This window comes from Rattus norvegicus, chromosome 18 (assembly GCF_021556685.1).
Source record: "Rattus norvegicus strain SHRSP/BbbUtx chromosome 18, alternate assembly SHRSP_T2T, whole genome shotgun sequence".
Lineage (NCBI taxonomy): Eukaryota > Metazoa > Chordata > Mammalia > Rodentia > Muridae > Rattus > Rattus norvegicus.
The window spans coordinates 52202319-52227849 of record NC_141551.1 but is presented as its reverse complement, the minus strand read 5'-3'; the positions used below and the strand labels follow the sequence as shown (position 1 = coordinate 52227849).

Here is a 25531-nt window from a genome sequence, read left to right as displayed (position 1 = left end):
GCGTCTGGTTCCACACTGGGTGAAGCTTGAGCTTACATATGAGACTTCAGAGCCCGCCCCCATAGTGACGCACTTCCTTCAACAAGGCCACACCTACTCCAACAAGGCCACACCTCCTAATAGTGTAACCCCCCCTACAGGCCAAGATTTCCCTGGGGGACAAATTTATTCAAACCACCATACCACCCCTGGGCACAAGATCACAAATTTTATAAAAATCACAAATCATGAAGCCATGGAGAACAAGCAAGTAAGCGAAAAGCAGCCTCCATGGTCGCAGCTTCCATGGTCTCTGCCTCCAGGTCCCTGACTTGAGTTCCTGCTCTAACTTCCCACAGGAATAAACTGTTACCTCTAAGCTATATGATGAAATCAACCCTTTCCTTCTCCAGTTGTTTTTGGTCAGGGTTTTATCCCCTCCCCAGAAAGCAAATCAGAACGGACCTCCTCGCTAAGCCTCACCCTTTCTTTCTATAACATGGAAACTGTCTTACAGCCCTTGTGAGACCTAAGGTTTGACTTTCAGGAGTAAGTGATGCTTTCCCATCGTCTCCTAACTCTCACAGCCGCTAGCCCCCTGAGCTGTTTTCCTAACTGGATTTTTTTTTTTTTAATATAGGAAGAGACAGGTCTCACTCTATAGCCTTGGCTGTCATGGAACTCAAGATGTAGACCAGGCCAGCTTTGAACTCTCGAGTATTGAGATTAAAGGTGTTCGGGGCTGGGGATTTAGCTCAGTGGTAGAGCGCTTACCTAGGAAGCGCAAGGCCCTGGGTTCGGTCCCCAGCTCCGAAAAAAAAAAAAAGAGAGAGATTAAAGGTGTTCACTACCACACTGCACCTAGCCTGGATGTTGATGAACAATGTTGATAATCTATTTGGAAGGCTATGAGTAAATTTCTTTGAATTTTTTTTTAAGTCAGAGGGACCCATTTAAAGCAACCCACACATGTGCATTGACTATGGTGTGTGAAAGGACCCTCCTGGGTGCTGAAACCACTGACTGTGGATTGTGTGCAGATTTTCACTATTGCAATTCTTGATCATAGACCCTGAGAATTCAATAGAGAAAAAAAAAACGAGATATTTCTATGTCTATGTTTCAGAGGAAAACAAATAGTCCATCCACGTCTGCGTTCCCAGAAGTGAAGGACTGAGTGTCTGGTATCAAACAAATAGAGCTACCCTGCAGGCTGAATCCTGTACCAACGTCGCCGGGACAGAGGGGCTCGGACAGTCCTGCTTTACTCTGAGATATTCCTTTACATGTTTTTAAAAAGACTTACACGTATTTATTTTGTCAGTGGATGTATGTGTGTGGGCACACACATGCCACATCATATGTGTGGAGGTCAATTCTCTTCTTCTGCCATGGGGGTCCCTGGGATCAAACTCAAGTAGCTGGATTGGTACAAGAGCCTTTATCCACTAAACCGTCTGCCAGCCAAGACATTCTTTACATGGCACACATATTCTCCATCACAAAAGTGCATGAGCATTTTTGTCTAGCAAAGATCTTTTTAGATATCAAGCACAAAGAAACTAATCATACATTTAGGTCCATGTCAACCTTGAAAAGTGTTTTGCATGTATACTTTGACTTACGTTAAAAGCGTAAATATTTCTCTCATTTAGTATGTGTGTTGCCACATGTACATATAGTTCCTAGTAACTAGCTTGGGTTTGCCAATTTTGCCTGTGTATGAGTGCAGTCCCTACAGAGGCCAGAAGAGGGCACCATATCTTCTGGAACTGGAGTTAGAACCGCCAGTGAGCCAGCCAGGAATTGAACTAGGGTCCTCTGGAAAAATAGCCAGTTCTCTGAACTACTGAGTCATTCCTCCAACAGCAATGCTATTACTTATGTCTTATGTATTCATTTTAACCAATCTTCTAAACGTGTCTTCTTGTTTGGGGTCAAATTTACATTTCTCCATTGTTTGCTGCAGACTCTCTCCTCTACACCCCTCCCCCGGTCTGTTTGATGTGCTGTCTGATTTACTCTCCTCTTAATGTCAACATGCGGAACAGAAATGCTTAATTAATCTTCACAGTCAAATCCGGTTCTGTTTAACTACAAGTTGCCTTATTTCAAAAGTATCTTCTCATTCCAAATACAAAGGTGTTTTCCTAAGCTCCCTTCTCCCACTTTTTGGATTTGTCTTCCGCCCTTCAGACTTTAAAAACCCCAGAGTCCACTGTCTGTGGTTTAAGGGTTCCATGTGATCTCCTTACAGGAGGTTAATTTTTCTATCACTTTCCACTAGACGGTCTCTCCCTTCTCATTCCCTAGCCTGTCAACTATGTCATTCCATCTAGTTCTGTGTGAATTCCATCTGCTGTGGGGAACCATTTCCGGCTGCAGTCTATCCGATCTCAGGGAACTTCCTAGTGTCCCAATATCCACAGGGAACAGCCACTCCCTGCCGCCTTTCAACTCCACCCCCACCCCAAAATTGGCCCATTTATTATCGAGTCAGTTCCTTTAGTGTAGACACTAAGGCATTTTGCAGTCTTGCTGGCATGAAAGATTCTGGAATTAGAGTGAATTTATACATAAATTTCATGAAAACCAACAACTTGACACTTTGTAGTGATCCCACTTGTTCGTGTGTGTGTGTGTGTGTGTGTGTGTGTGTGTGTGTGTGTGTGTGTGTGTGTTCTGTAGTAGAATTTGCATAAAATTCCAGTCCTAATTTGTTAGCCTACTCCCTAGGCTGTGGGTGCTAGCAGAGACCACCCTCCTGTGCTTGTTCTCCTGCCTGGGGGATCCTAGCACTACCCCTGCTTAGCCTGTGCCTACCCAGGTTAATACTGGTGGGTCCTGCCCCCACCTTTCTTTGGCAGCAAAATATCTGCTAGTCTCTGAGGCACAATGCATCTCGGGTCTCCACTATTGTTGCTATAAATAGCCCTCATGTAATCTCATTGAATTTTTCTATTTCTAATAGTCTTAAAGCTATTAAAAATAATTAAATATAATAACATTGAGAGATATGTATAATTTTCTATTTAACCCATTCTAATAAGATACAGTAATGTGTACCATTCCTAACAGAATTTTTTAATATCTAGTTTTGTTAAAAACACAAAAGTTCACACTAACACTACCATTCCAGTACAGCATCAGAAAACTGAACCTTGTCCGTCTGTCTGTTTCCATTTCCCTATTTATAGTTCCCTGTATTGTGAGGAGACCGGGACTATCAACCTTGCCCTTTGCTTATTAAGTCTCTCCCTCTGTGTGGAGTTAGCACCACTCTGGCCACTTTGTCCTGGAACTTGCTCTGTAGACCAGGCTAGCCTCAAACACAAAGATCCACCTGCCTCTGCCTTGAGAGTCCTGGGATCAAATGTGTGTGCCACCACCGCCCAGCGAAAACCATGACATTTTTCTGGGTTAACACATGGTTGGTTGTTGCAAACATGCCTACATCTATTACTGCATGTGCATTTGTACACACACACACACACACACACACACACACACACACACACTGAACAGCTGTAACATGTATGTGTAAACTACAGCTTGTTGTGTAGGTTATAGCTTATTTGAGCTTGACCTACTTCTGAAAAGGGCATAAATTTCTAACTACAGTTGTCTATTTCTCCTTTGTCTTGCTGGTAGCTGTTTTGTATTTAAGAGTCTATTGATACCATTCTGGAAATCAGTCTGGAGGATCCTCAGAAAATTGGACATTGAACTGCCTGAGGATCCAGCTATACCTCTCTTGGGCATATACCCAAAAGATGCCCCAACATATAAAAAAGACATGTGCTCCACTATGTTCATTGCAGCCTTATTTATAATAGCCAGAAGCTGGAAAGAACCCAGATGCCCTTCAACAGAGGAATGGATACAGAAAATGTGGTACATCTACACAATGGAATATTACTCAGCTATCAAAAACAACGAGTTTATGAAATTCGTAGGCAAATGGTTGGAACTGGAAAATATCATCCTGAGTGAGCTAACCCAAACACAGAAAGACATACATGGTATGCACTCACTGATAAGTGGCTATTAGCCCAAATGCTTGAATTACCCTAGATGCCTAGAACAAATGAAACTCAAGACAGATGATCAAAATGTGAATGCTTCACTCCTTCTTTAAAAGGGGAACAAGAATACCCTTGGCAGGGAATAGAGAGGCAAAGATTAAAACAGACACAGAAGGAACACCATTCAGAGCCTGCCCCACATGTGGCCCATACATATACAGCCATCCAATTAGACAAGATGAATGCAGCAAAGAAGTGCAGGCCGACAGGAGCCGGATGTAGATCGCTCCTGAGAGACACAGCCAGAATACAGCAAATACAGGGGCGAATGCCAGCAGCAAACCACTGAACTGAGAACGGGACCCCTGTTGAAGGAATCAGAGAAAGAACTCGAAGAGCTTGAAGGAGCTGGATACCCCTTATGAACAACAATGCCAATCAACCAGAGCTTCCAGGGACTAAGCCACTACCTAAAGACTATACATGGACTGACCCTGGACTCTGACCTCATAGGTAGCAATGAATATTCTAGTAAGATCACCAGTGGAAGGGGAAGCCCTTGGTCCTGCTAAGACTGAACCCCCAGTGAACGTGATTGTTGGGGGGAGGGCAGTAATGGGGGGAGGGTGGGGAGGGGAACACCCATAAGGAAGGGGAGGGGGAGGGATTAGGGGGATGTTTGCCTGGAAACCGGGAAAGGGAATAACACTCGAAATGTAAATAAGAAACACTCAATAAAAAAAAAAAAAAAAAAAAAGAGTCTATTGATGGGGCTGGAGAGAAGGCTCAGCAGTTAAGTAGCATTGGCTGTTCTTCCAGAAGTCCTGGATTGGATTCCAGGAAACATTGTTCCTCCTACCAAAACATAGTAATATCCTGCTTGTCCACTTGGATGTTTTCCAACCTTCTTAGTCTCCTGTAGGCAATACGCTGGCAGATACTTTTTAAAAATATAATCTAGAAGCTGGAGAGATGGCTCAGCGGTTAAGAGCACTGACTGCTCTTCCAGAGGTCCCGAGTTCAATTCCCAGCAACCACATGGTGGCTCACAACCATCTGTAATGGGATCTGATGCCCTCTTCTGGTGTGTCTAACAGCTACAGTGTACATATATATATATATATAAAATAAGTCTTAAAAAGAAAAAAAACAGAAAAAGTAAATATATATATATATACATATATATATATATACATATATATATATATATAATCTAAGAGCCAGTGCATGCCTTTAATCCCAGCACTCGGGAGACAGAGGCAGGTAGATCTGTATAAGTTCAAGGCCAGCCTGGTCTACATAGTGAGTTCAAGGTCAGCCTGGTCTACATAGTGAGTTCAAGGTCAGCCTGGTCTACATAGTGAGTTCCAGGACAGCAGGAGCTACATAGTGAGACCCTGCCTCAAAAAACAAATATATACATTGAGTATATATGGTGTATGTATGTATGTATGTATGTATGTATGTATGTATGTATAATCTAAGACTCTGACGTCCGTCTGCACACATGTATCCTACTGCTCTCCCATCTTCATGACTCATGTTTCCCTGTGGTCTTAAGTTCCCCTGGTGATCTGACTACCAGGCTAGCAATGTGGATTGGTGGTAAGAGGAGTTGTATCTCTTGGGAGTGACAGGGAGTAGGGGACACATCAGAAGACAGACAGTTTTCAACGGCCACGTAAGATGTGACTATCTACTGTCCGTTACAAAATGGGTCCCAACCCCCTCTACTGTAATCAGCTTCCCTTTAGAGTGAAGGCCTGTAGAGAGGAATTCCCTGTGCCTTGCCTATGCGCCTGCACTCACTGTACGCAGCCACCCAGCAAGCAGGCACCTAGCAAGCCCAGCCTCACCCCTGCCAGGCAGCCCTGGCTTGTCACTGACTTCTGTGGTACTGTGTTTTGTGAAGCACTGCCCTGGAAGGGGAGCTCAAGCCAGACCACCTCTAGCTCAGCCCCTTTCCTCTCCCCACCACCCATCTGCTCGAGTCTCCCTTGGTGCTTGTTTCATTTTCCCTTGGATCCAGGGTCATGCACGCTCTCGACCTTCCAGCAGTGGTTCCCAGGGGTGGACCTAGCATACCTTCCACAACAGCACAGGGCCCATCCTAGAGCCAAACTGGGGGACATGGCATGAGAAAGAGAACAGTCACCCTGGAATTAGCATCCTGGCCCAATTCAACCATTCTGCAGCTTCAGAGTGGACATCTGGGCTCGAGTTCACAGCAAACGCCCAGCTGGTGCATATCAATGTAGGAATGTGAAGTCTTTAACATTCTGGATGGAGTCCACGGCTCCCTGGCTCTTGGGAGTGATTCTATTCAGTACAAAGGGTAATTAAGTGTACTTGGTAGGACAGCCCAACAGTGTGTCTGTCCCATACAAAAAATAACCACACAGCTCTCTCCCAGCACAGCCCAAGGAAGGAGACAGCTGTGACAGGTCCCAGTAGCATCCCACAACCATTCAGTGTTCGCTCTGGTGGAACTCAAAGGCTGCTGCTCTTAGGATGATTGTGCGTGGTGGTTTTCAGCTTATAATTTGAGGCTTCTGTGAGGGTGACTCTGCAGGACCCAAGTCACCGGTGCCACAGAGGCCACCAAGGGCAGGCCAGCTGCAGTGTTTTCACAGTGTAACGTTTCCCCATAGTCTTTAAGCAGAAGGCACAGACAAGCTTTATGACATGTCACAATTAACTCTGCTAATATATAAAATGTCACTGGGCTTCCTCTATCACCGACCTTCCTTCCACTGTCCCTGTCTAGCAACTGCAAGGAGCTGGGTGGCCCGGCCTGACTATAAGATACCCCAAGGTAAGACACTGTTCATTCAGGGCCCAAAAGCAGCTAGAGGCCTGAAAAGCCCACACAGATGTGGTCAGAGAGATGGACAGAGGCTGTGGAAGGCAGCTTGAGGTTCTTGTCTTCTGACACATCTGCAGGGTGTCAGGGCCCAGGACTCAGTCCAGCAGGCAACATCTTAACAATGAAACGAGCAAGCCAGATGGTGGTGGCACCTTTAATCCCAGTATTTAGGAAGCAGAGGCAGGCAGATCTCTGTGAGTTAAAAGACCAGCCTGCTCTACAGAGTGAATTCTAGGACAGCCAAGGCTACACTGAGAAACCTTTGTTTCGAAAAAACAAAACCAAGCAAACAAACTAGCAGTCAGGGCCTCGCTGCCTAAGATCCGCAGAGGCAGGCAGTGTCCTGGCACTGGCAGCACAGCCTGGGCCTCTCAGTGGTGGGCATGTTGGGGAGGGGCTCGGGGGGCAATAGGCTACTTCCGCTGGGGAGCTAAAGAACCAATGGTAGTGTGAACCATGGGCTGTAGGTTAAAGCTGGTCCTTTGTACCGAGGCACTATGCACACTTCGGTGTCAGTGGAGCGGAAGTGCAGCCTGTGCTGACTGGCTGCAATCAGTCGCCGTTGAGACACATGGACGACAGAAGAGGCCTGAGTCTGAGTCTGCTCCCTGGAACAATACTCTTTCTTCTGTCGTGGGCAGAAGGCCAACAGTTCTCAGAGCATCTGGCTAAAACGGCAAACCTGTGTCTTCTTCAATTTAGAGAGTCCTGATCTGATGCGGCTGCCACTGCTAGGCAGAGGTAGTGAAGCGGGACATTCCTCCCTCCAAAAATAGACTACACAAGGTGCCAGAAGCCCTGGCACTGCCTTCGTCAAGCAAGTGACACAGGCACATGCCAGCTCAGGTTGGAGGTGGTGGCCTGAGGCTACATGGAAAGAGAAATCCCCTGTCTATCGTACTAGCATGCGGTGTGGAAGTAGGGGAGGGGCAGGCATTGAGCTCAAATCCGTCCCCAACTATGATCATCCACAGCCTTCAGACTAGTCAGCAGCCCCATCTCACCCTGTCCACCGGCAGACAGACCACAGACAGGGTCATCTAGAGTCCATCTCAATGTAGGCCACTGGACGTTGGAGAAACTTCCACCACTCAGAGAAAGAGGGCAATGTTTTGTTATTCAGAGCCCTCAGTGGCCTAAGTGAATAGATCCAGGTATGGTGGCGCAAGCCTTTAACCCCAACACTCAGGAGACAGAGGCAGGAGGTCTCTGTGAGTCTGAGGCCAGCCTACTCTACATAGTGAGTCCCAGGATAGCCAGGGCTACATAGTGAGACCCCGACTCATAAAGGATATTTAATTAATTAATTAATCAATTAATCAGAGAATGAAAACCTAGGAAACTCAAACTACTTTGACTGGGAAAATACCTCAGCCACACTCGAATGTATGTATACACTCTCACACATGCATGCACAAGGACAAACAGAAACCTTGGGAAGATACAGAACAGTGAAAGAATCCCAGGGCAGGCCGATCCCAAAGTGAACCTCGAAGAGGCCCCCTTATTTCCTCTGCCACTCCCATCTCATCCCTAAGGACTGCTCCTTTGAGCCACATTAACACCAGTCCAAGAGAGATAAGTACCAGAAGCACGCCTGCTACAAGACAGAGAACAGACCATTCAGCAAGAAGTCAGAGATGAAGCAGCCCATGCCCCCCTCCACACTGGGGACCAGAGCTGAGGACCATCTACCTTGGGGCCCCTGGGTAGCTCATCAAAACAGAGACAATATGATGAAAGTCACCATGTGACAGCACACTTGTTCAACCCCTGCCTGTCCCATCTCCTAACAACAATCTCCTGCAAGGTTAGCTTGTTCCCCACTGTCATCTATATCATTCTGTCCCTCAGCCAGGCCAGCTCTTTCCTCAAGGGCCTGTGGGGACACACATAGAAAAACAAACGGCCCCAGAGCAGGAGGCCCGCAGTACCGGCCTCGGAGGCCCATCCCATTCCTGTATCTCATGATCATCTGGGTGCCAAGGATGACAAAAGGCTCTCCTTTCCTTTATTTCATAATTCAGTGTTTCCCAACCTCCCAACACATTCTTTTTTGGAAAACAGTTGCCAAAGATACCTCATCACTTCTCAGCAGCCCGGGTGAGCAGAGAGCCCTCCATAGGGCAGCTGTGACTCCAACATGCCTGAAGCTGTCTGTCGGCATCAGTCCTCTCTCCTAGCCAAAGCCTTGTGTTATCTGTTTAAGTGACAGTCTGATGTAAGACCACAGCTTTCATCCGGGACGAGCGTACTGCCGTCAGCTCACTTCTGTAGATCAAGCAGAGAGGTACCCAGCATTGTTCAAGGTCTGAGCATTCGGCCGGGGACAGCCCCGCTTAGCACTATGCAGTCACACACTCATAAAGTGCTCAGACGCTGGCCAACTGGCAGGAGCAAAAAGACTCTTAGTGCTTAGGGTCTCAGTGGGAAATTCAGAAATGACAGTCAAAGGCGGTCCAGAATTCTCCATTTCCTGTTGGAGGCTTGAGCACACAGGGTACCTCCAGGGTCACTGTCCTCTTCGGTTGTAAAACAATGGCCAGGGTACCAATGTGACCAGCCTGTAGCAAAGACTGGCAGTGTTCACAATGCACCCTTCCTACCAGAAAGGCAAAGGATTCCAACAGGGCCACTCAAGTTCTCCTAGGGAGTTTGAAACAAAGGAATAGTTTTTCAGCACCAAGGACACTCTGAATAATTAAGAACAAGAGCGGGGAGGGGATACTCTACAGAAAGCTGACATTTGCACTTCCCAACGCTTCTAAAGGGGACAGTCACTGGCTGTCCTGGAATATTCAACCATTCGAGGAAGAGGCAGATACTACTTGGCCATTCTGTAGTAGGTTCCTACATGGGTCTCTCTTTGAAGGCAAAGCACACGACCCAACTTTTACGTCCCCAGACTCCGTGCTGCCCAGCAACTCCACACTCCAGTCCACACGTCATCCACTGAGCAGGAGCCATGCCCCAGAGAATCTTCACCCCCATGCCAGGCTGCACTCTGTGGGCCCCGCTCAAGAAAGCTCTCTAGTCTGTAAGTCTGATCTTAACCCTAGAGCAGTGGTTCTCAACCTCACTAATGCTGCGTGCGACCCTTTATTTTCATGGCTACTTCGTAACTGTAATTTTACTCTTGTGAATCATAATGTAAATGTCTGTTTTCCAACCGTCTTGGGGAGCCCTGTGAAAGAGTCGTCCAACCCTCAAAGGGGCCTTGAACCACTGCTCTGAGAGTTTGGTTGTTAATCTATCTCACCCCTAGGACCACCTGGGGAGTCCAGAGAAAACCAGCCCAGGGCTGAGCTGTGTGGCCATGATAGTCCTAACCTCAGAGTTGGGGACTTATGAAAGCAGCACTAGACAAATCCTTCCCGAAGGCCATTTGCCGAGAGATCAGCGCCCCCTGCAGCCTGGGTGGCAGCTTTAACCAAGCTGGAGTATTCACATGTCAGGGTCAGGGAAAGGTTTCTTTTCCTGCATCATTAGGCGAGGTGGCGCAGGCTGGGCATGGTGGTTAATGACTGACATCGCTTGTTCAATTATTACCGGTGGTGCTTCTGGTATTCTCGATGGCTTTCCTTGTGAACCACTGACTAATTCAAGTATTGATTCTGAGAAACACCAGGTGCACTTACAACTCAGAAATCCCATCACATTCTATACCGAGTCTCCTTACCCTGACCTCAGTTCTCTTGGTTAATTAATTTTAAGCTCCGTTTTAAATTCCTAAGTGCTTAACAACCTCCTATATTACCATGGCCGTTCCACGCAATCTAACTGAATTCTCCCACCAACACTAGACTGGACTTTTTACTCTAAACAGATACCTCACAAAACAGATCTAAGAATGTATGGTTTCTCAGGACCATGCCATGCTACTGACTTACACCAACTGGTGTCAATAACTGCTATTATACGGGGTTTTCCATTTGGAGAGCAAGGTCAAAGGTCATCAGTGTTATTCTGTCTGAATCCTGTCTATGAAAGCCCGTCTGGGAAAGTACAAATTTGGAACATAACCATGACTACACTTGGCATGTCCTAAACAATGGTCCATCCGGTTGTTAACTCTTTTTACCTCTATTCCAATCACAGCTGAATCACCAATTCCAATAATCCCCATTATTCTGTCGCCCCCAGCCCACATGGGTAACCAGGACACACTCTGGGTCGATGTCAACAATTCACAAATTCCGTGGACATGTTGCTTCATTAGGGCCGAGTACTTTCAACTGCTTTCTGCGCGCTCCAACAACTCTGTGTAGCTTATGAACACTGACCACTCTCCCACAGGACACTTTAACAGAACATTTAATTAACTCCCTGAACAAAAGCTGCGTGTCCTGACACATAGCCAGCTTGTCCAAAGTCAACCCTCCAGGGCTGAGGTTCAACCTCGAGAGACTAGAGGAAGGCAAGGCAGTTCTCCAGAGATTGCCAGAGGTTAAGAGCACCCAGGTTCAGCTCCTAGCACCCACATGAAGGTTCACAACCTTTTATAACTCCAGTTCCAGGAGTTATAACTTCCACAGGCACCGGGTGCACATCGTGCACATACATCCGTACAGGCTAAACACTCTTACACCTAAGTCTTTAAGACAGCCCTGAGCAAGAGCCCTGGATGAGATCCACCTCTCTCCTGCTCTCCAGCCCATCTGCCAGGGCTTCCTTTAAATCGCCCCTCAACAGCACAGCACAGCATTCATTGTTTCACCACTGGGTTGAGGAAATTTGGATAAAACGGACTGGGAGTTTCGGTGACAATTGAAAGCAGTCCAATTCCTATTTGCCGAGGGGTACACAGTTCATCTGTAAGTTAACTCTAACTGGGTAAAAGTGTCTGCTGACAGCAGCCTGGGGCAGCAAGAGGGGCAGAGCTGTCAAGGACAGAACCCGCCAGTCAGAAAGACGAGCTTTCTCTGGTAGTTCCCAAGCCAAATCCTCTCTGTGAGTGCTGAGGTAACAATGACACCTTTTGGGTCCATTCAGTACAAAACAGGAATCCCGTTAGCTAATGAGGTAGGGACAACATCTACGCAGGTGCATGTGGTAAGACAATGACAGCATTCAAATGTGCCCCCTCCCCAATCTTTACCCTTAAAAGCATCCTGGGTTGCTTTTCTGTCCCCCCAACCCCTTGTGAGAACCAGGCTTCAGGACTCTGTGCTGCAAGTGGACCTCCAGCTGCAAGACAAACCCAAGCCCTGCCTCAGGGTTCTCAGGACTTCTGGGGTAGGGTCATCCTGACGCCCTTGGCCACCTTCTCCACAGAAAAGCCCCTTCCAGGACTGCCACTGGCACCTTTCCTGTCGACTCCATGGCAGCTTCTCAGGGTGGAGCCCAGGCCCCTGTTCCTTTTAGGATGAAAAATGAATGTTCTGGAGTGTGGCTATCTGACCATCACTCCACCCCAACCCCAGGGTCAAATCCAATTCTCCCCCTCCACCCCCAGGACAAAAGCTTAAGGAGAAACGGTCTAACTTGTCCTATGAAAAAATAGCTGGCAGAAAATTTTTGGCCCCAGCTTCTAGAAAAAGGGTTTGGGAAACTGGTGGGGCTGGGGCGGGGCAGGTTCTAAATCAACAAACCTGGTGCTGGTACTGGCAGTGCGAGCCAGGAGGCTCCCTGGCTCAGGTGGAGGGAAGTCAGAGCTGGCCTCCAGTTTGGGAACTGGATAATCAGTTATCTGGAGAGCAGTGCCAGCCACTAAGCTAGAAAGTCAACAGTGTGGTCGTGTGTACACCACACGCTGTGACCAGACTTGGGTCACAGGACTGCATGGGGGCTGAGTAGAGACGCATGTGTATTTCTCAGGCCAAATCACACCAGTCAAGCTGGTGTGTGTGTGGTGGGCGGTGGGGGCGGTGGGGGTGGGGGTGGAGTGCATGGCGTGACACCCCCCCAACCGGGAAAGGGAGACAGGAAATAAGTTTCCAGTGGCCTGGGTTACATAGTGAAACCTGAACTCCAGAAACACAAAACCAACCAACCCCAGACCTTTTGGGAAATACTTGCCGAGGTTGAGTCAGACTGAGAAAAAACCAGTTACGGGCACATCTATCCTGTCAGGGCAGTGAGGTCTCCCCAAAGGCTGACTCATGCAGGATGGCAGGGAACCAGGGAGACCACAGGAGCTGAAGAAGTTAAGTCGTCCAGTGTGCCTCCAAAGTTGTGTGCTTACTGTAATCACTTTTGTTTGTGCCCTCACACACCAGGCAAGTGTGTGCAGGTCAGACAGCTTTGGGGAATGAGTTTTCCTTTCTGCCACGTGGGTGGGAGCTCAGCACCTCCCTCTGAAAGCAAAACCGATTTTTGGGGGATTTTTTTGTTTTTGTTTTTGTTTTTGTTTTTTTTTCAGAGCTGGGGATCGAACCCAGGGCCTTGCGCTCGATAGGCAAGCGCTCTACCGCTGAGCTAAATCCCCAACCCAAAACCGATTTGTTTAAAGTAGCATGCAAATGAGGGGGACTCTTTAAGATCCAACCTGAGCTCACAGAGGACTCACCAAAGCAGGCCTGAGAAGCCAGCAGAATGCTACAATGTGGCTGGCTGGCAGGGAGGCCGAGCAGCCAGACTGGTGGAGGAAACCCTTGCATATAAATCTGGGTGAATCTGTGCTTTATTGTATAAAGTCATTAAGCTACTGGGCAGGCTGTCTCCTGAAATGGAGGTGCACTTTGTCTCTGGAGGAAAGTCAGCCAAGGACGAGATTTACTGAGCAGCTGAAAGTGAAAGAGAAAGCATCACTGTGGAAGTGAGGAGGTCGCAAGTGGGCGGACTTCACACCCTGGGCCTGAGCAGGTCTCCAGGGCGAACTGGCAACGCTGACTCCTCTGTGTTCCTTCCATTCTCTGATCCAGCCAGCCCAGCTTCTCTTCCCAGAACCACACTCCCGTCAATTTGCTGTCCCTTCCACACACTTTAAAGTGGAACTCTGATCCTCCAACAATGTGAATATGGCTTCTCTAAATTTTCCTATTTTCCCTAAAAAGTTTCCTATCTCATTCAATTTGGCTGATCATCCTTTCAGAAGGCAGACAAACAAAACTAGGAGAATTCTAATAAATCACACCTCCATTGATACTGTTGCTTCGGGCGGCAGGACAGCGCCAGTCAGAATTCTAGGCTTTGCTGCGAAAATATCAAACCCTTGCTTCAGGGACTCCTAACACTGGACCACTGACGCCCCTCACACAGAGCCTTCTGAAGCACAAGTTCCCACATGTGAGGTGCTAAGCTTCAACCTGAGAGTGGTGCCTAAGTCAATAGGCACAAGACTTAGGATATTCACACCTCGAAAATAGGCTTATGTGTATCTATGCACAGAGACGTATGACAAACTGTCGTGGACAAGCCCTCCCTCCCACTCTAAGATTAAACAGAAGCAGCTAGGGTGTAGTCAGGAATATGGCGCAGGTCTAATATCATCAAGAGAAAACTAGGATTTCTAACAAAACAGTCATTACTGCCTAAAAGGTGTTTACAAACCTAAACCAAGAGGCAAACCATCTAATATTAGGAAGTCAACTAATGTACCTATAACTTAAAAATAAGTACCCCAGGGGCTGGGGATTTAGCTCAGTGGTAGAGTGCTTACCTAGGAAGCACAAGGCCCTGGGTTCGGTCCCCAGCTCCGAAAAAAAGAACCAAAAAAAATAAAAAAATAAAAAATAAGTACCCCAAAACTCAATATAGCAGAATTACTAAAACCATAAAATCGATGACTGAAAGAATTAAATGAATAATGTGAGAAATGCTCTTTTAAAAAGGAGGAGGGGACTAAGGCCCTGCCTTGCACAAGAACCCAAGTTCGACCCCCAGCACCTACACACAAAACTGGACATGATGATGCACGCTTAGACCCCCAGTGCTGGTGGGGAGGGAGGAGGATACCGGGAACTCTCGGGCCAGGTCAGGTCCCAAGGAGAGATCCTGTCTCAAAATAAGCTCCAGAGGAAGGATGCCCAAGGTTGTTCTCTTTCTTACACACCCTCTCCCCCGCCCCCTTCCACTCCTCCCTCTCCAAGAGAATCAAAGGCAACTTCAGAAATGAAGCCAATGAAATCAGGAATGCGATGGCTTGGATAAACGCCAAGGTGGGAGGAAGAACAGAATCAGTGAGGTAAATATGAAGGACTCACTAAGAATCCAGCACAGAGAAATCTTAATACATGAAAGGAGAGGTTCAGTGTCATCTGGAAATGCTCGACTGGAGGACAGTGAACAAAGGTGACAGGGTTTCCAACAAGAACATGCAGAATTATCTTACACGAAATGAGATGAGACCCAAGTCAGGCTAAAAATGCAGGTCAAAACAGACAGCAGACGAAGCAGGGAGCAGATGAATCTCGCTTGTTACCAGAAGGGTCATTTTAAAGTGTGTCCGTGTGTGTCCTTGCCTGGCCTCCACCGATGGGAGGTGTAAGCAGGGCGGCCTCAGGCCCGAAGTCCTCAGGACAGGCTCACAGCAGCCAATCCCTGGAAATGGCCAGAAGCTCCGAACTACTTTGGTTAATTGAATCCTGGATTTTTACTGTAAATTTTACCAGATTCCCCCTTAATGCCTGAAGTGTTGGATTTTATAGCATAATTAATCTGGTGGTAAAGAACCTCAGGTTTACTTCGAGGACACAAACCCCCTCTTGTGGCAAGTACTTCACAGGCACACACAGCCGCCTTCCTGTTGGCATTTGTTGGATAAATCTGTGTTGAGAAGTTATCATTTTATCTGCCCCAGTAGACAGGATCTGACCCGGAATTTATCTTGTGTCTGCGACAGCACCAGTGCACGTTGTAAATCTGTGCAGCACAGTAATCTGGGGCTTTGTGAGTTATTTTCAAGTGAAAACTGCTATTCTGTGCATGGCTTACTGCAGGAATATCTTAAGAGGAGACGAACACTGGCTGTGGGTTCGCCTCTGAAATGTCTTCTGTGTATTCTGGGGAGGCTTCCAATGTTCTGCTCCTACAAGATGAACTGACTCTGCTAAAGCAACCGCAGGAAAGAAACTTCTCAAATCTGCAACCAGCGAAGCCCCAGCGACCAGCTTGGCATGGGTAACATGCGTGCCATAGCGCCTTCCTCATCACAGCCATTCAGCTCCTCTCAAATCTCTCCATTTCCTCCTTAAGGCAATCCACTCTGGGTCCACACCGCTGCTTCTCTGCTATGTTCCTGAAAACAGCTTCCAAGCCACTCCTGATAAGCCGAACACAGTGAGTACTGAGCACTGTTACCACCGTCAACAGAGCACCGGGGAGTCGGAAGGGCATCCATTCCCCTCCCCAATTGTAAAACATCACTGTTTTATAGCTCACATGAGCCAATCAAAGCTGCCCTGTCAAAATCTGCCTACAGCAGCAGTTCTTAACCTTCCTAAGGCCGTGCCCTTTAATACAGTTCCTCACGCTGTAGTGACACCAACCATAAATCATTTTATCGCTAGTTCAAAATTATTATTTTGCTACTGTTATGAATCATACTATAAATATCTGTGTTTTCTTCTGGTCTTAGGTGACCCCTGTAAAAGGGTGAATCAACCCCCAAGGGGTCACGCCGCAGAGGCTGAGACCTACTAGTCTAAAGGGTTAAGAAGGACAGTAGATTAATAGTAAAACAGCCTTTTATTTGTTAATGTTGATAAGAAATTTAAGCATGTTACACTATCTTAAAAACCTCAACTAGCGCACGTGAAGAGAAAGTCTCCCCCACCCTAGCCCGCCTGCCCCATTCCCCTCAGGAATCAAGACTCTAAGAGAAGGAGTTGACTGAACGACGGCTCTGTGAAACGTCCATCCAGAGTGCTTACATGATGGCTGGCGCAATACTGCCTTCCTACAAAACGTTTCTTCTCTTTTCTATTTAAAAAAAAGGTAACCTTGATCACTTATTACAAAAAAATTCCATACAAAAGTTCATATATTGAAAAACGCCTTTCCCCCCTCCCACACAGCACCATTTTATATATAGCAGAGAAGGATCAAGAGCAGATCGCCTATCTAGGGAGAGCGATCTTCAATTATGCCTGGACACGCAGTGGTTTTCTTACCCTCCCTGTTCCCTCTTAAAAGAACTTAAAAAAAAAAAAATTACATACACACATACAAAAAAGAAAAAAAAAATGCCAAAAACTTGAGGGCCCCTTTCCAAACAGTACGTTAGCTCAGTGTCAATAATTCACATCTGCAACATGTATGTATGGGTAGGATCTCTTTTACAAAACTTTCAGTGTCAAAAAGGAAATTAAGGCCATCAGATTCGCAGCTTAAAAATTCACATAAAGGAAATACAAAAATATGTGCTTCTGAGAAGGCTCTGCACTGTATACAGGACTCCGTGCTTCTAGCTCCAGGAAGACCGTGACGTGACAAGTTCACATAATGGCACAGCTTTTATTGGATGCTCTTGGGGTTCCCTGGGAGGGGAAACAGAAGAAAACGTCAGTACCCACAAAATTACAATGTTCTAAACACAAACCTTCCCCACAGAGGCACTAAAACGCTGCATTCCCTTCTTAAAACGAGCCTGCTTACGCCTCTCTTTCTAGCATTCTCTAAGGGCTCACTTCAACAAACCCCACAACTGAGTTTCTACTCTGACTATAACAGGTTTTCCCAGAAAACAAACAAACAAGCAAAAGCTGATCTAGGCCTGTAAGTAGTTAAGAATTTCTCACTTAAAATAGAGGCCCTGGCTAGCTAAAGTTACAAACATGGCAAGATCTGATCTTAATAACAACAATTTTATAACAAGTGTTTTTTAAAGAGCTGTAGCAGGGCTTAGAGAGGTAAATTAGATAGCTCCGTGGCTAAGAGCACTAGCTGCTCTCTCAGAGGACCTGGGTTTGACTCCCTATAGTGTAGTTCCAGGGGATCCTATACCCCCTTCTGGCCTCCTCAGGTACTGCATGGTTGGTACTGCATTCTTGTGCAGGCAAAACACTCATGCACATAAGATAAAAGGGTTTAAACCTTTAAAGAGCCGGGTCATTGCTCAGTGTCTAGTGCCTAAAAAATTCACTCCTTGTGTGACTTGTGACTCCCTACTAACTACACTAAACTGAAGATTGGCAGTCCCAAGGACACTGGATCACGGCCACTGTACTTGATGGCTCTCCATCGTGACAATGGCAGGGAACTTTCTTAGTGTGCAGGAGGATCTGATCCCTAGAACCACAACACTGACAAAACATCCTACAACTCAGTCCCTCATTCCACCAAGGAGACTGCTTCTCCTTCAGTGCCGGAGGCCTACTTTTAGAGAAGGCAGTAGAAGGGGGTCTGGCTTTCAGGAGGCCCGGGACCTGTCATTTTAACCATCTTTGCTGGATGCTACTTTGTAAAGCTTGGACTGAACTAATCCCAAGAGCCACAGTGGAAGAGAGTACTTTCATCCCTGGCCAAGTCCAGTCAAATCAAAGAATCCTCAAGACTAAGAAATAACTCTTCAGTGTATTCTACTGACAGTTCAAACATTGTTCTTTCTATAATAACCAAATACCCTATCCCTCCACCCCACTGTCCACACGCCTTTCCACAGCTGTTTACAATGACACCAGAGGCCGAGAAAGCCTTCCCCAGTGTCTGAGCAGACAGGACTCATGCAGATCACTTGTCTCAAATGTCATCTTCTAGCCATTGATACGAGGTTAGGACTATAACATACTTGTTAAACTATGTCAGCAAAATAGCAAGGTATCAGATGAAATACAATCCACCTCAAGTGATTACTCAAGTGGGGTTATACACATGAAGTCTGCTGAGGGCAAGATGTGGTTTGAATAAGAATGCTCCTCATACAAATGAGCAGAGTCACCAGGGAATGGCACCATTTGCAAAGATTAGAAGGCTCGAGGTGTGTCCTTGTTGGAGGAAGTGTATCACTGGGAGTAGGTCCTAAGATTTCAAGAGCCTCTCCAGGCCCAGTCTCTCTCTATGATCAGGATGTGGCTCTCAGCCACTGCTCCAGCACTACTCGTGCTTTCCTGAGAGTCGCTTTGGTCATGGTGTCTCTGTACAGCAATGGCAGTGACTAAGACACAAGCCCGACCTAAATTACAAATACAGAGTCTTGGAGACAAGAGGCAGACTAATGATCACACGCCAGCTTATACACTGTCCTATAGCAGGATTTTTCCAAAATTAATTAGATAAAACAGAATTTGGGGTTTAACTGGAGTTTAATTGGGGTTGCAAAGCCCAGGTATGAGCTAAACTCTTGCAATTATTTAATGGATGGCAGCTTACTGTAACAGCAATGAATCTGGTTCTGTATTGAAGCTTAGTGTGGCTTGCTTACTGCTCTCCTTTAGTAGCAAACTTTGCAGAGTCCAGTAAGGCTCTGGCAGTCAATCTAATCTATGCATTTGTAGACACATTATCTACACCAGAGAACAAAAGACAAAAGCTAAAAGTTGACAGAAAAAAAGTAAAGGGTCTACCATTCTCCACTGCATCCAGGTCTGCAGCCCTGTGCACAGTTGGTTATGCACCACACCAGGCTTTCGGGAAGTTCTTCTAAGTTAAAATCATACCTGCTGGTGGAAACGTTCCTCCTCGATGGCCACTCCAATGGGCTCCTCCTCCTCCTCCTCCTCTTCCTCCTCAGGTATGGTAGTTTTGAAGACTGTGCTTCTCTGAGCAACCTCCTAAAAGCGACACAGTAGACTTCAACCAGAAGGCTAAGGAGGCTTGTCAAAGCCATTTCATCAGCAGCTTTAGCTAGTGAGTTATGCATAATTAGCAGCAGTTAGCAGACCTTCAATTTCCCCTGCAGGGGAGCTACTGGTTCCAATCTGAAAATACCTGCTGAGCTTTCTACCCTGTGCCCTTACACAAATTCTGTGCAAGTGACTTGGCATACTAAATTCTTTTATAAAACTCAACATGAATTCTGCTTAAACATCTTGGCTCCTGGCAAAGAAAAGGTGCTAAATAAATGCTGAATAAAACAGAGGCGGAGCCCAGGTGCTGCAGCCCCAGGTAGCAGCAGGACCACCTGGTAGTCAAGGCCAAGACAGCACCTTTCACTCCATCAGGGAACAGAACCTGCACCGACTGGCACTAACTCCTAGAACAGACCATTGAGTTCAATCAGACGTACTGTACAGAAGCAGAGGTCTGGTCCTTCTTAAAGCGCAACACCATTTCTACTAAAACATCCAAGTACCACAGCTTTCAGGAGAGAATGCTGAGGTGGGCAAAAGCTGTTAAATTTAAGCATGAGCTAACCTGCAGCTAGGATATAAGTACTGTTGAGTTCAAAGGTCACTCCACAGTGGAACTACTTCAGTAGGAGTGATATGAAATTTAACAGAGCCCCTGGTTTAAAACCAAAGTCCAAAAAACCACAAAGATAATGTCACAATAATGCCTCAATGCACGCATCCATCAATGTGAAACACATCCAAGCACACAATCTGTAAACAAACCTAGGTGCTAAGATGGCTGTGTGTGACCTGAGTCAGTCTTCACAGACACTCAGTACACAAGCATAACTGTTCCGACCAAAGCAACAGCACTGTGATTCATGATTTTGTTGTTGATTATCAAGGGGCTTCTCTGTTTAACCCTGGCTGGCCTCAAACTTGGGAGATCCTGCCTCCTGACTGTGGGGACTAAAAGTCTTGCTGCTACAGTCCAACAACAGCATTATAGACAGACGCTGACTCCTTACAGCAAACAGCAAACACAGCCATTATTCTTTGACAAGAGTCCTACAACTAGCATGGTGAACACGGCAAAAATACACGTGCCACACACAATCGTACACTCAGCTTCCGGAGTACAGAGAACGAGGAAGGTTGACAAACATTTACTAGGTTGATAGCATAAGCATTTACTAGGTAAACAGACTGCACCGGGTGCTGCTTGATATGAACATTCAGAGGTGAAATCCTTCAGGGTCCCAAAGCCAAAGTGCAGTGGAGACAGAACCTGCCCAGGAAACTGGACCCTGTGTGACTAAATCAATGCCCTACAAGACGCCACTTTTCAGATGTGTGGTATTTCCATTTACTCAGTGTCTATTACTTGGCAGCCTTAGTCTGACTAAAGTCAGTGACTTCACCCTTCAATGGGACTTCTGATGAGAAATCATCTGTGAACTGTGGTCATACCTCTCCCTGAGAATTCTTCAACACAACCTTCACATCCTCGCCAGTGCCCCAAGAGTTCTGGTTCTTCCAGATGAGGTCAGTTGGAGGACTGGCTGTGACTCCAGCATTTGCAGCCCATACCTGAAAAAGAAAAGGACATCAGTCCACCCAGAAGCCAGGGCTCACATATTTCAAGGTCGGCAACATAATGAGACTTAATTCTCCTATCGGGGGCCCTGGAACCCTGCCCAGCTGTTTCGCTGTTAGCTGGCTGTTTGTGGTCACTACTGCTCAGAGACTGTGTCGTCGTCACTCACCTTCCTCACATGACAGGCATATGGACACATGAGCCCCTGAAATAAAGCTGCCACACTCTGGCCTAGCTAGTCCACAAAGCAGCTGACCCAGAACAAATGTCCTTATTCTCTTCAGCCACAAAAATATGGCAACGATGGTGCCTACAATAGGTGGGAGTGATGACCAACACAGAGGAGTTGGCTCACTGTGGAATCAGCTGTTCTATGGGCTTCATGGGCACCCTGCCAGCACACACGCGCACATGCATGGACACACACAGAGACCACAGAACTCTAATTTCAACAACAGAAGTTAACCTTCTAACAACTAATAGTCTATCTGAAATATTCAGGAAGAGTGGCTCATCCCCAATCAGAGATAGTGTCACAGTGCCCCAGCCCGTCTCACATTATGCTCCACAAAGAATACAGGAAATGTTCCAGGTAAAATATGATCGCTTTTGAAATAAGCCAACGAAAAAATACATTCCATGATCAGCATGGAAATTCTGCCATATTTTTATATATTTTTTGGCAGAGGGAATCAGGTAGAATAAAAAAGTACTGGCAATCAGAAAACCCAGGCTGGAGAGAGAGCTCGGTGGTTAAGTGTGCAGCGCTCTTTCTTATAGAGAACCCAGGTTCAATGCTCAGAGCCTGGACCAGGTTGCTTACTGACCAAACCTGACTTCAGTTTCGGGGATCTAGAGTTGGCCCCTCTGGGCATGTGCATGCATGAGATACACATCACCTTATAGGACACAGACATACATCATTCATTCCTAAAGGTATAGATCCTAGACAAACAAGTCATTATGCTTTTGTAGTCTCACTGTCCTCAGAGACAGACACATCCAACCCTAAACCTACACGCAAGGAAACGAGCAGCTGAGTAAGGAACTGATATAGGAGTAAGCACAGAAGCCATGTTGCAGAATCAATGGTGTAACTGGTTGTAGAATTTTCGGTTGATATCAAAAATGCCAAGGACAAACCGAAGTTTGTGGGAGAAGTCTATGAATCCCCATGATCCCTTTAAGTCACTTTCCTGTCTGTGAGGTTCCACTCTTGCAGCAGGAGTTCTAATACCTAAAGCCCACAGGGGGGTGACTGGACCTGCGTACCTCAGAGAAACTGAGTTACTTCTCTAGCTCTGGACAGAAAGGTCCATGGAAGCTTCCAGATTGTCCATGAGCATTACAGACAGAAAGGGGGATTTACCAGGATAAGACTGAAAAAGGGAACGGGACCTGAGCGGCTTCCAGACACAGAGCAGCATGCTTCAGGTCCTGGCAGTCCTTTTCACTAGTTACATGGAATCACATAGATGGGTTAGTGTGAGAGAGAACGTCAGGACAAGGCTGAAGTGCCTGAAAGCTCTGTCTCTCAGATAAGAGATGTGCTGTGCACCCCAGACTTCAAACACTTAGGAAAGGATTAACATACCCAATAATCATTTTTATATTAATGATAATCCTGATGTTCGTTTGGTTTTGCTTGTTCCTTAAGCCAGGGTTTCTCTGGATAGCCCTGGCTGCCCTGGAACTCTGTAGACCAGGCTGGCCTCAAACTCAGAGCCCCTCCTGCCTCTGCCTTCCTAGTGCTGACTAAAGGCACTGCCACTGTGCTCTGCTTTGACACAGTATTTAACAAAACCGACTAAATGCAATCCCATAGTTTACTTTACAGCTTTGTAAGTTTTTAAACAGGAATTAATTTTTTTTTCGGAGCTAGCAACTGAACTCAGGGCCTTAAGCGCTCTACCACTGAGCTAAATCCCCAACCCCAGGAATTAATTTTTAAAGGCATACATAGGGCTTGCATCTCTGTTCTGAATCTTCAGACTGATCCTTGGAAGTCGTCTTATACAATGTCCTAGGGAAATCTCCTTCACTACAATGTCCCAAATCTGATCACACTTAATACAAGCTACTAAAGAAAAAATGTACTACGTTATCTCCTGGGACCCGTTCTTCTGTAAAGCACCCACAGGAGTGATCATCTTCGTCTCTGGGGCAGAACATCCAGAAGGAAAGCAGATGACTGTTACAATGCCCCCACTTCATGAGACAGAGGATTCAAGTCTAAACCTCTGAAGTAAAATACCAAACTTTTAAACACATCATGCAGCTTCCCTAAGACTTATAATAGAACTAAGCAGTCTTCTCTCACTATAATTACTAAAGAATAGAGTCGCTCGGATATTTGTTCTCATTTTCACTCATTATTACAAAATTAACACCTGCTGTTTTCAGAGATGTCAAAGCTCTGTATACTTTAGAGAAGTTCTAACCTGCATTTTGAGCCTTTGATCTTCAAAATTAAGGTTTGTACTAATCAAAATTATAAATGTGTGGGAGACTAAGACACGGTTGTGATCACTTCAAAGTCAGCCTGGGCTGAGGAGGGAGACCTGAGGAGGGGAGGAGTAAGCTCGGTGTGGAAGCAACAGCCTTTAATCCCAGCATTCAGGAAGCAGAGGCAAACAGATCTCTATGAGCTCCATGAGCTCCAAGCCAGCCTGGTCTATGTAGAGAGCAAGTAAGTTCTAGGACAGCCCCAGTCACAGAGACCTCATCTAAAAAAAACTAAAAAACAAAAAAAACCCAAACCACGGGTGGTGATGTATAGGTGGGCACCTTTTGTTTTCCTGATACAGGGTCTCATGTTTTCCAGGCTGGCCTCAAACTCTCTGTGTGGCTGTGGCTGTGAATGACCTTTAGGCTCCCAAGTGCTAGACACAAGTGTGGGTCCCCCACACCCAGCAGCACTTGCTTTTCATTTAAGAAACCATATAGCAGTGAGCAATCACATCTACCCCTCCAAGGATGAAGACGCCTTCTTTAAGATCCAAAGTGAACACATGAGCATGTGAAGTAAAAACAAAGGAAGCTCCTGTCTGCTCTATGATGCATGCTTCTCTAGACTCAGTCCACTACTGTTTAAAATGTGGCCTTTTAGAGCATGACAATACAGGCTTTTACTGCTAAGTCAGAGTAAGAGTTAAGAATGCCATTTAACCATCTCTCGACACCTATAAATTCATGACGTTGCATGTTACTCTGGACAGTACCAGGGTCCTATCCCCAAAGAGGACTTCCTTGTACATTTCTACAGGTGCCTTAGAGTCCAGAAGCGGGTGTCAGGTTCCCAGAGTTGAACCCACAGGTGATTTTTGAGCCACCCAATGTGGGTGCTGGAACTTAAAACTGTTCCTCTGCAAGGGCAGCAAGTGGATATTTTGTTTGGTTTTTCAAAACTAGGCTTTTCTATATATAGTCCTGGCTATATATAACTTGCTCTGTAGACAAGGCTGTCCATAAACTCAGAAATCTACCAGCCTTTGCCTCCCAAGTCCTAGGGTTAAAGGCATGTGCTTTTTTATTAAAGCCTGGCTTTTTGTTTTCTTCCAATTACTTGTATTAATTGAGATTTTCATATAATGCACTGAACACATTCACGCCCTACCCTACTCCTCCCCTTTCCACCCTCGCCATCCCCCCAGCCCTTCCCATCTGACTTTGAGATTATATTTCTCTTCTTTCCCCATTGAGTCTGGTTTGTGTTGCCCAGCCTCTTTTGAGACTGAAGCCCACCCTTGCAATGGGGTCAGACTATCGGTCACATCATTAAAGGAAACTGAGTCTCCTTCCCCTTGGCTATCAAATGCCCAGGTTCCTTAGCTATTGCCTTCCCTTCTCTGTGGGGACTTCACCTGGCTGGAGCTGCAGCAAGTGCTCTTAACTGACCCATCTCCTCAGCCCGAGACGACAAAGTCTCGCCAGCTAATGCAAGTCAGGGTAGCATTGAACATGTAGTGTTCTACCTCAGCTTCCCAAGTGGTATAGAGTTGCGTGAGGCTACAACCAACTACATCTGACTACTGAAGGACGACCTTTTTAGAAATCCAAGCCTGCAACTCCAGCCCTGAAAACAGCTAAGGGTACAAACAGAGTGGCAAGAAAGCAAAACATTAAAGATTCTTTCTCTGAGGTAACTCAAGCAGCTGTTGCTCTAGGTAGATGCTTCCTTCCCACAGGTCTCTATGCCATGCAGAATCCTGGACTGCACTAAGCTGAAAGTGTCAGTCAACAGGAAACTATTTTATACCCAGTGAAACAGACAAAATAATCCAAGCTTCGAATCTTTTCACTGCCCTAAGGCAGAATTTTTAATATTTAACAGCACTGCTAACATAAAGGTATTTTAAAGTCCACTTCTAAAATGCTTCTCTTTCAACTCAACTGTTGTTTTGGTATTTGTTAC

The 25531-nt window shown here is 46.2% G+C and overlaps 1 protein-coding gene and 1 long non-coding RNA gene across 2 annotated transcripts in view; one reads left to right on the top strand and one right to left on the bottom strand.

Moving 5' to 3' along the window:
* Nucleotides 1-13228: 13228 nt before the first annotated feature.
* LOC147999804 (uncharacterized) lies at nt 13229-17024 on the top strand. Its single transcript, XR_015642981.1, has 2 exons — nt 13229-14426; nt 14549-17024. It is a non-coding gene; the product is annotated as an uncharacterized LOC147999804 (long non-coding RNA).
* Nucleotides 16479-25531, bottom strand: part of Lmnb1 (lamin B1) — a 38545-nt gene continuing 29492 nt past the window's right edge. Inside the window, 3 exon segments of the mRNA NM_053905.2 lie at nt 16479-17288; nt 19407-19520; nt 20991-21110. Of these exon segments, the coding sequence (NP_446357.2) occupies nt 17247-17288; nt 19407-19520; nt 20991-21110 (276 nt within the window). The 3' untranslated portion in view covers nt 16479-17246.